The 11030-nt window shown below is 44.5% G+C and overlaps 1 protein-coding gene across 1 annotated transcript in view; it reads right to left on the reverse strand.

Moving 5' to 3' along the window:
• Positions 1–5048: 5048 nt before the first annotated feature.
• LOC121693989 (protein diaphanous homolog 1) overlaps positions 5049–11030 on the reverse strand; it is a 121744-nt gene continuing 115762 nt past the window's right edge. Inside the window, 1 exon segment of the mRNA XM_042073875.1 lies at positions 5049–7830. Coding sequence (XP_041929809.1) covers positions 7664–7830 — 167 coding nt within the window. The 3' untranslated portion in view covers positions 5049–7663.

The raw sequence follows: 11030 nt of genomic DNA on the forward strand, positions 1-11030 counted from the left end.
AATACGGGTATGTTAATAAGGGCATGTGATGAGTGCGTATAAAACCGTGTGTACGTAACAAAAAAATCCTTTTTGTTCTGCTGAACTGCCTGAAGTGTGTGTGGAGTGCAGTTCCTCCATCAAGTTATTTAGTTAATATAAACCAGTTAGTCTTCTGGGTATGCATGGAGTCTCTTGTATGGTGTTTGGTGGTAAGATAACAAGAGTTAGCGCCAAAGTGATTTGGACTCTGAGTGTTGTGGGACTGGGTAACCCTGATTGATATGCTGTCAGCATTCTCTGTGAAGAAAGCAACTAAGAGAGAAGATATAAGTACAAAGTAGTGAAGAAAAAAATAGTCAGATAGTCTATATGAAAAGGCTTTGTGTCCCTTCTGGAAAACATCCCAATAACAGTGGTCGTGGCGGGGACTGTAGTGTCATCTGGGCCTATTAGAGAGGATTAGAGTTATCAGATGAAATCACCGTTAACGGAAGAATGACGCAGATGTCAGTTTGTAATGCTGGGATTTATGTCCCAGTACTGTCCCAGAATGTCAACTCTTTCTGAGTCACGCTGTTTCATGTCAGGATGCCTGGGATAAAGCAGGTCTGACAATTCTGGCCTTAAGTGAACACTGCTTCACAAATGTAATTTATTTAATCTGCATTCTATTATTCATCCCATCTCTTTCACCCAACGGGCACGACAGTAAAACATGACCTCAGGGAAGCTGTAAGCCTAACAGCAGTGTCTTCTGTGGTTTTCCAGTGTTCTGAGACATTTCATTGTGTTGTGTCACTTGCTTACAAGACCTTGTCTATAGCTCCTTGTTGGTATTCCTTGGTCGATGCCCAAAATGCCGCCTCGGCTCTCAAGTCCTCGAGTGATAATGGCGGCGGTGCAAGAGGGAGTGGGAGGGAGATCCACTTGTTCCGCTCAAGAAGCTCAGAGGACGATAAGTAGGCCATGTACGCTTTGTTCCAGAAAAACTCCCGGCTGGACGGCAGCGCTATGATGAGCTTGAATGGCGTAGATTTACCCTTTCTCTTTGTCTTCCTCCCGGTGAAGCACACTCTCATCCATCCCTGTTTTTCTTCGCTTCGCTCGCGTTGAGACCCAGTCTCCCGAGTATGATGTGTTGTGTTAACGCTCGGAACCCTCCATCGCAAAACCCCCAAATAGGTTGTTTTCCCACAGAGACAAAACAAACATAACAATCAGTTATGAGTGTGCATGTGTGTGTTTCTTCCTAACATAGGTCTTCTGATGTGACAGAAATTAAGATGTCACTATGTGTCAAAAGAGCATAGCCAATTGGTTGACCCCAGCAGGTCTTGCTGGGCTTAATTGACATTAGAGTCTAAATTGCATGTGCTAATTGCAAGATTGCAGATGCTCATGTCATACATGCCATAGCCCAGATAGTCCTCTTACTGAGGAACATGGAAGGGGAAAGACTTTCATCTTAATGCACTATATAATATGATATGGAAGCAGGCTCTGAATGAGTACATGCAAAACACACACATGTGCGTGCACACACACACACACACACACACATACATACATACACACCCACACATAAAAAGACACACACACACACAGACACACACACGAACAGACACACACACGAACAGACACATACACACACAGACACACAAACAGTCACACGCACACACACACACATACGTACACAGGCTCCCTTGAGCCAGCAGCATGGCCAGGAATGAAGAGGGATGTTCATCTAGACATCAGCTGACTCTGAAACAGGTCTGTGTGTCAGGTCAGGGGCCACAACTGGAACAGTCCATTACAATGTAAGTTGTGACTGTGTGAGTGTGTGTGAATCGGAATCTGTTAGATAAAGGCAGTTTTTCATTAGTCATCACCTCCAGCTCTCTCTCTCTCTCTCTCACTATCTCCATGCTGGGTGAGCACATTTTTCCTGACTGAACCTCTGAGGAAAAACACTCTCTCCAAGGGGGAAAGGTGGACTCAAGCTGAGCCTCAGACAATCCTAAAAAAACCACAAGAGAAGGAGCTCGAAAAAGAAGGAAAAAAAACACAGCTCCATTTGTTTTCCCAGCCCACCCTGCCAAGACGAGAAGAAAGAGAAAGAGTGAAAGAGAAAAATTAGCCAAGGAAAGAGAAAGAGGTATGTGTGTAGTACGTGTATGTGTGTGTGTGGTGGGGGGTGCATTTAGACATTCCAGGAGAACTTAAAGAGGGAGAAAGAGAGCGATTGAACTGTGCTCTGATTACCAACTCACCCACAGGCTGGCGAGGCTGCTACCACACTGACTGAGGGCAAACACAACAAACATGGCGAAGGAATTAGCACATGCTGTCTCTCTCCCTCACAGTGGGTGGAAAGCACAGAGACCCACCACACTGAACTCGCATCTGTGTGTGTATGTGTGTGTGTGTGTGTGTGTGTGGGGGGGGGGGGGGTGAATGCTCGCCGAGGTTCAGCCGGCTACCTGGAGACCACGAGGGACACGCTGCCAGCCAATCGGTGGGCCTGAGAACCGCAACTCTAGGCGGCCATTGGTCAGCCGCCTCCCTGGGGCTCATTACTGTATCAATGCGGATGTCATTGTGTTGCCGGGCCACGATCGGGCCAATTATGCAGCATGCTTTGAGCTCATTCTCCACAAACAGCCTCATAATGGCGATGGAGAAAGAGACTGAATTAATGATGCCTGGAGAAGGAGATGGAGAGAGGGGAGAGGAGGGGCAGGGAGGGAGGGATGAAGGGAGGCAGACAGAGAGAGAGAAAGAGCATGAGAAAGATTAAAGAGAGACAAAGGCAGAATAATCTAATGACTCCAAGACTGGCTGAAAACTTTTCCTTTCAAGTTAAAGTAGATTCTGTGCCAAATGTTATTTTATAAGGAAGACGGTGCAAACAGAAACAACACGCACACACTGGGACATAAAACACTACCACTTTAATTAACAGGATGTTTTCAAAAATAGTTTTTTTTTTTCCAAAGCTAACAGCCCACACACCCTAAATACGGCAACATTGCAGCTGAGTGGAGAGGATTGTGGAACGATTCCCGTTCTGTTAAACATGTGGATGAACAGCTTTCTATTCTTTAGTTAGCCCAGAGTGAGTTTCATTCATTCATCCATCCATTCATTCATTTATTAATTCATTCATCACACTCTTTTGTTTTTCTCTGATAGATGGGTGGGAATGGTGGGAGGACATGGAGAGGTTTTGACGGAGGAATGGAGACCCAACTGTTGCTTTATAGGGTCCTGCACAAGGTCAGAGGTCAAACTCTTGATCCAGGGGTGGCGAATACACCCCCATAAACACTCATACATACACACACACACACACACAAACCATCACACATTGGCTATCAATGCGTAGGCAGACACATGAGTAAACACACCTGGGCAAAGGTAATTAGACTTTAAGGGTGCAAACACGTATGTCCATAGAACACCACACCCTTATACATACACACACAACCAGAGAGAGAGACACACACACACACACACAGAGACAGATAGCAAAGTGTGATAACAGTGAGATGGGAATATTGTTTGATATCCTGCATGAGCCATGGGGTTTTAAAGGATAAAGGATAACTCAATTAAAGCTTTAGACATGCACACATACACACATACTACACACACACCCAACCAAAGACCAAGATAATAGGCTTCTCAGTTCTGACATCTGCCAAATAACTGGCATACTAATGGAACACAAGGACAAAGCATCACTCCCAACAATACAAAGTACACACAACCAGCAACCTTCAGCCATCAGAGAAATCCAGTGAAAAACAACCATAGACAGACCTCCTAAAAATATGATCCTACTCCAAGACACAACTCCCAAAACCACCAAAGCCACATACACACTCTGCACCAGCCCAAACACACCCTCTTGATGGATCTCCATGACAACTCAAATTAAACAGACAGGATAATGACTACCATTCCCATGCTAGTTGATATACTAGCATATTGCATATCTCTTTTTTTATTGACAGGCGGTGGTGGGTGCTTTTTATGTAGTTTGTTTTTTATGTGTGTGTTATAGAACAGAAGATAGATCTTTTCATAGAATAATGATTATGGAACTATAACTTTAAAATATACAGACCAGTCACTCACATCAAAGCATATGAGAACAACGTAGCTGAACATCTTCAAAGGGATGAGTCATAGGCTAGCATGCCACGTTCTCTTAAGCGTGTGCACACACACACACACACACAGTTGGTTATCTCCCTGAGTATGGAGGACATATGTTTTGCAACTCGCAAAGTAGTGACAAAGAAATTAAATGATGCACCCAATGCTATTCTATTCTTAGCCAAATGAGTTCCATGTCCGGCTGAGCTGCAGTAGGAACGCTTCCAAAACAAATTTAACCCCATTCCTGTTTTTCCTGCTACATTGAGGGACAGAGAGAGAGAGAGAGGGAGGGAAAGAGAGAGGAGGGTGGGTGGGGGAGGGAGAGACTTGTGCACTCTTTATAACAGGATGTCAGGATGTTCTGCATCTCTGTCTGTGGAACTTTGGCAGCAGCTGGTGGAAAGAGAGGGAATACTGAGGGATTAGAGATGGCGGGCCAGCAGAGCCGGCCACAAAAACAGCCTTTCCTCCAAGCACTCCACTCTCCTCACACACACACACAGGTATGTACGGGAAAGACATTATGAATGCAAGGGTGGGGGGTGTCAGTATTACACATGTGAGTGAGTGTGTGTGTGTATGTGTGTTGGGGGGCTGGGGGATAAGTGTAGCAGTTGCTCATGAGATTTGGCTGTGTGTGTAATTTCATGGATTCGGTTTCCATCTCCCCCCGGAGCGCTGAGAAATGCAGCTCTGATGTGGAATTTCCTCTGGCCCAGAACCCCGAGCTCTGCATTAAACATCACACACACACACAACAAAACCACTGGCTAGCAGAAATATGCACACAAACAAATAAAAAGAGAGGATCTTACTGGGAACACTTTGAAATCACACACACACACTCATAAAATAAAAATGACTGGCTATTACTGGCTTGCCAAAAAAAAAAAAAACAGACAGCAAAAGACAAGAATTTATTGACAACGCTTTAATATGAGTTTGAGCAACAGAGTTTCTACATTGAGGTCCTTGAAACATGACTTATCAACATGTGATCGATCTGAATCAATTCCACATAAGATCGAAGATCTGAATCAGTCTCAATGCATTTACATTAAAGCACAATCATGAATAAAAATACATGTAGAAAATCAAGTGTCCTTTTTATTAAAAAAGAAAATGAAACTGTAACAAAGCGTGATTTTCTTTTACTCCAGTGATACTTTTCCAGAAACACATCACTTCAGAAAAAACAATAACAGCAGACATCTTCAAGCATTTTCTGAAAGAAACATTCTGCAACCTACAGTATATATATATATATATATATATATATATATATATATATATATATATATTACTTTGACAATATTGCCATGTTCTGCTTCTTGCTTGGTGGCTAACAAAGACACGTAATGGGCAAAAACCGTTTGGCAGTGACCTGGCCTCTGGACTGAATTGAAACGGACTCTATGCCGGAGGACCAAGCGGTCCCTCACCACAAGCTGGCTCTCATCCCTCCTCATATCCTGCCTGCGCAGGGCCACGGACTGCAGTGCAGCGCAGCCATGCCATGATTTTGGTGGTTGTGTGGCATTTCCATGAAGTCCAGCGAGGGGGGATGTTTTCGTTCGGTAGAACCCTAGAGTCAAAACATCCAGGAAGACACGCTTTATGGAAGCTCATTGATGTTGACAGCCATTTTTGGTCCTGAACGTACAAGTGTGTGGAGCACAAAACCTGGTCATGGTGGCTTACACACAACAAACCAGCCCAGTCCCTCACTGGAACACCATGGTAATGTGCCAGAGCGTAACTGTGAGGTGAGCTCCTGATCTCAGGGGGCGACATGCGAGTCAAAGTAAGCGTCTCAAGGGCGAGTTACTGAACTGAGGTCAGCATTTCAATAGCCACAGGCACTGGAAACACAGCCAGGTATCAGACCTGGAACCAACGCTTTAAAAGACTAATATGGGTGCATTGTTTTTTCCTGTGATCGACTTAAGATACAAGCCCCAACTGGGAGCCCCAAAATGATCATGGTCGATTCACAGACTGTATATCCCCATACAGACTCTATACCCATGTAGTATATGGTGTGATGAATGTCTTAATTAACCTTAAGAACGCAAAAAAAGCACATTTCTGGTACCTGCATAAATTACATGCCTACCTGTCAAACATGCACATTCCAAAACAACACAGGCAATCATAGGTAACACGGTTGCCTTTCTTATGTAAATTGCATTTACCATACCACATGCATGCTACCATACCACCTTTGGGCATTTCGCTTAGAATTGACCACAACATGCACATGTACATGATGTGGCAGGCATGTCTGTTTCAGCAGTTCTGGCCAACAGTGGACAGTTCACTCAGCAGAAAGATCAGAGCGCTGTGTATAAAATTGAATATTTGTGACAGATGAACACACACACACACACACACACACACACACACTGCACAGACTCATAGTCAGTGAGTTGCTCACACACACATACACAAACCTCAGCACCGCACATGAAACTGTATTTATGACAGTGGAGGCAGCAAAGTAATTATAGGGCCAGTGCATAAATGTACACAACCATCCCACACACACACAGACACACATAAACACACACACATAAACACACGCGCACGCACACAATGGGCTGGGGCCACTCGTGATCAGAGGCTCTCTATATTTAGAAACATAATCAACAGCAGAATGTTTCAGATGATGAAAAAGTGACAGAAAAGTGAAAAAAAAAAAAAGAAACACAAACCATGTGTTTAGGTAGCAGACCTTTCAGATCTCTACCCCTAATAAACATCATTCACCATAAACATATCTCGAGCGCACGCTAGCAAAAACACATTAACCGCTAAATAACGAGGTTTGTGACTGGTTGCCCATCCACCATTAACTCACTCTCATAGGACGATGTGATTACTGAAATGTGCAGTTACATAATCCCTACCTCAAAATTGGCACTTGAATGTGTGTAGAAACTTATTAAATGAGCATGTTATATTATTTTGCCTTTTCAATTAATCAAACTGAAAAAAAGAAAAAAAAAAGTGGCTGCAGAAGCACTATGTTAAAAAACAGACGAACAAAAACACAAAACAGACATAACAAATGCCCCCAAGTCTGAATGCTGAATGCTTTGAGCAGGCAGCCCAATTCTGGCAGGATCTCGGATGCAGACTTAGGAGTTGGCAGCTGCAGATTGGGAATTGCCATCGAAATTCTGACGAGTTTCGTTTTTGAGTGCGTCTTTGGATTTTCCCATGATGCCCTTCTGTTGGAAGGGCCCCACAGAGAAGCAGGAAGCAGGAAGAGCAATGAGACAAAGAGCAAGAGATTAAAGATGTTGATAAAAATAAAAAAAAATGGAAAGACGGAGTCCTCAGTGACCGAGAGGTCCAGTCTTCAGTGACACGGGCCACTTCAGTAAGAAAACGCAGCCAGCATGCTCTACATGTAGGAGGGGACGCGGGGGGTGCTCAGTCAAGAGCCCCACCGGTCAGTCCGTTTCGTGGCCGCCACAGGAAGTCCATAAGGTGGTCAGGGGTGACTCAGAGGCTAGTGGGAGCGGGAGGGGACGTCCTCCAACAGGTTCTCTAGTGACTCCGCGTCCCCCAAAGGCTCCTCCTTACTCTTCGCCGCCTTCTTTTTGGGCGTGGCTTCCTCCTGCATCAGCTCTTGGGCGAGAATGTTCGTCATTGGATGGCCACCTCCTCTTCGGTTAGCTGAAAGAGAGATAAAGAGAGAGAGAGAAAGAAAGAGAGTGGTGGGGAGAGAGAGAGAGAGAGAGAGAGATGTCCATTATCTCATAAGTCAATCAATGCTGATTTCAGTTGCATGAATAAATTTAAGTTCTCATTTGCCAAGACAACACAAGGCAGTGTCCAAAGCAATGGTCACAGGGTGAGGTCCGAGGGCTAAAGGGTTAGAGAATCCATCTGACCCACGGACGGATCCTGAAGACACTCGGCCCACAGCAGCTCCGCTCAGAGTTGCCTGCTAAGGGCAGCAGTGAGCCAAGAAATGGGAGGGAGGTCAGCACACCACTGCATACACATGCATGCTTTTTACACCATACCTGTCAACACTCCCGTTTTTCACGGGTTTCTCCCGTATTTCAAGGTCATCTCCCAGCACCCTCCCGTTTTATTATTTCTCCCGGAAAACTCCCGTAATTTGCATGGCCATCAAACTTCATTTTAAAATTATTGATCCATTCAGGTTGCCAGATTGTGTATGAAATACACCCTACACATACACGATCACTTAGTTTCAATTTCAACCGTTTTGTCATAGGCTAAAACCTGGCAACCCAAAACCCAAATAAGGAAGCGGGTGCCGACTGCGCAGCCTGAGTCTCGTCGTAAGCAAGCGGGCTAGTTGAATGGCCTACTCCAGAACTAGCTGTGCTGTGCACCGAAATGCAGTGTTGAAACACGTGTATGAAACATATTAAATATGCAAACACAAGTTTTGGTATAAAACTTGTGTTTGCCCCCCCCCCGAAAAAAAATCTCCCGTTTTTGGAAAGCTAAATGTTGACAGGTATGTTTTACACACACACACACACACACAAAGTATATTTTAAAACCTTAAGCGTGATGGAGAAAGGCTTAGCGAGGGAGTGTGAATCTGTGCAACGTTGTAAATATGTCAAGGTATTATGGATAAACAGACTATTTTAAGACGACGGGAAAGAGAGAAGAGAGAGAGAGAGAGAGAGAGAGAGAGAGAGAGCAGCCAGAGAAACGTAAGCCAGTGGGGGAGAGGTAGGGGGAAGGGATCGGGGCAGAGGCAGGGAGATGGATGGAGTGAGGGAAATGAAGGAGGGGAAGTGTGTGGAGAGGGGAGATGGAATGTGACAAATTGGACCCTGAGGATCTTGGCGTCGACCTTTTCTTCTCCTACCTGCTCCCCTTACACCATTCTCCCTCGCCTCTCCGCCCACACCATGACTACTGTTCCCCCCTTTTCTCTCTTTCTACTTAGTCATCCCTTCCAGTCATTTCTCTCAACTATCCATGCATCCCCCTCTCCTTATTCACTGATGCCTTCATCCCAACAACTTTCCCCACGTCGTCTCTTCATCTCTCTCTTGCGTGGGTGGACAGCTGTGTGGTGGCAGCCATCTTGGATGCGGTAATGTAGGTCAGGATGAGATTGTGCGCTGCATTTAAATCAACCTGTAACGATGCGGAGGGCTATTTTCCCTACTCACTCTAACACGCACTGCATATACACAACATACAGTACACACATACTAATCTGCTCTAGTGATCTGTGCATTTTAATAGGGCCACCACACCAGGGCTTTTGTGTTATGTGACCAACATGGATTTGCACAAACAAGAGGGCAGCTATTGCTCAGTTCTTCTGCAGGCTCGGAGCGTGTTCAGTCTCCTGATTAATGATAAGACTACAGTAACGCTAGATTAACGTCTGATTCTGATGAGGCGTTGGTGAGGGTGGTGTGGTGAAGGGTATTTAATCAAAGAATTCTATATTAGCACGAAACATCAGAGAAAAAGAGAAGGAAAACCCAAATAAAAATCTGAATGTATACAGAAAGAGAACTAATGTCTGGACATAGAGAGAGAGGTCTTGCTAATGATGCAGTGTTATAATTAACTCATTAAGAAATCAGTGGAATGCTTTAGAGAAATTTTAGGTGTGATGAACTTTTTATCAACCCAAGATAAAATGTCCTCACCCTGAACTAAGGCAATCGACTTGATGACTGAATCTGACTAGATTTAAAACAATACTACTTCTGTCTAGTACAAAGCAAAACATAAATACTCTTATCTTTATATCTTTATTTGAGTGTGTGTCTGTGTGTTTCAGGGACAGTCCATTCATTGTTACATTCTGAGCTTCAATTCACACCTGGCATTCAGTTCAGCACAACCTGAATGACCCACTGAAGACCACAGGCCTGTTTAAACATGCTTACAAGGCCCAACCAAACCATGCACAGAGAACCATGGATACAGCCGAGTCTTTTTCTCTGTCACACATATACACACACAGATACATATACACAAGCTGTCCCCTGATAAGATCAGGGCACATGGTTCCCTTGGCAAACACAATCTATAACGATCCATGCAGTATAGCACTTCACACCAAAAACACACACACACACACGTTACCGAGCAGGTGTCCAAGATGAGCTGCGACAAGGAGAGCACTGAGTCTGTGAGGGGGGAGCAAAAATCTGTTAGGGTGTGTGTATGTGTGTGCAGGTGTGTGTTTGATAAGAGGGTTTGTGAGAGGGCTGTGGCAATGTGTGTGTGTGTGTGTGTGTGTGAGAGAGAGGAGGTGACCACAGCCCAACACGCACACACACACAGAACAGCTGCACACACTTTCATTTGATTCTAGTCATGGGAGACAAACATGGCTCATCGTCCATCAAGGTGAACAGGAGCTGGAGGAAACCCAGATGAGGATTTACTAGGGGGAAAGGGCAGGGGTCAGGCCTGAGAGAGAGAGAGAGAGAGAGAGAGAGAGAGAAAGATAGAGAGAGAGAATGAGAGAGACAGAGAGAAAGATATTCCAGCTGTATAATTTAATTAGCACTTCACCCTTCTGGTTTGCATCGTGTGAGCACACACACACAGTTCTCTACTGACACACTTTTACGTTAATTGTGTGTTATATAAATGACCCACATAAGAGTAACAAGAGAAAAGTTGTCCTACAAAAGAGGCTGGGAAGAAGCCGCTTCAAAGACAGACACTTAGTTGAACCCTCTCCTCTAGCAGATTACAGAGGGCAACTGGGAATTACAATCCAACAGTGGGAATTATTTTCTATTTGACAACGTTCAATGAGATCCTAACAAAAAGTAGCAAAGTATACGTACAGAAAAGACTGCCGCAACATGTACATCATTTCTATTTGAAAATATGTGTAATACAAT

The sequence above is a fragment of the Alosa sapidissima genome, chromosome 20 (assembly GCF_018492685.1).
Source record: "Alosa sapidissima isolate fAloSap1 chromosome 20, fAloSap1.pri, whole genome shotgun sequence".
NCBI classification, from domain to species: Eukaryota; Metazoa; Chordata; class Actinopteri; order Clupeiformes; family Clupeidae; genus Alosa; species Alosa sapidissima.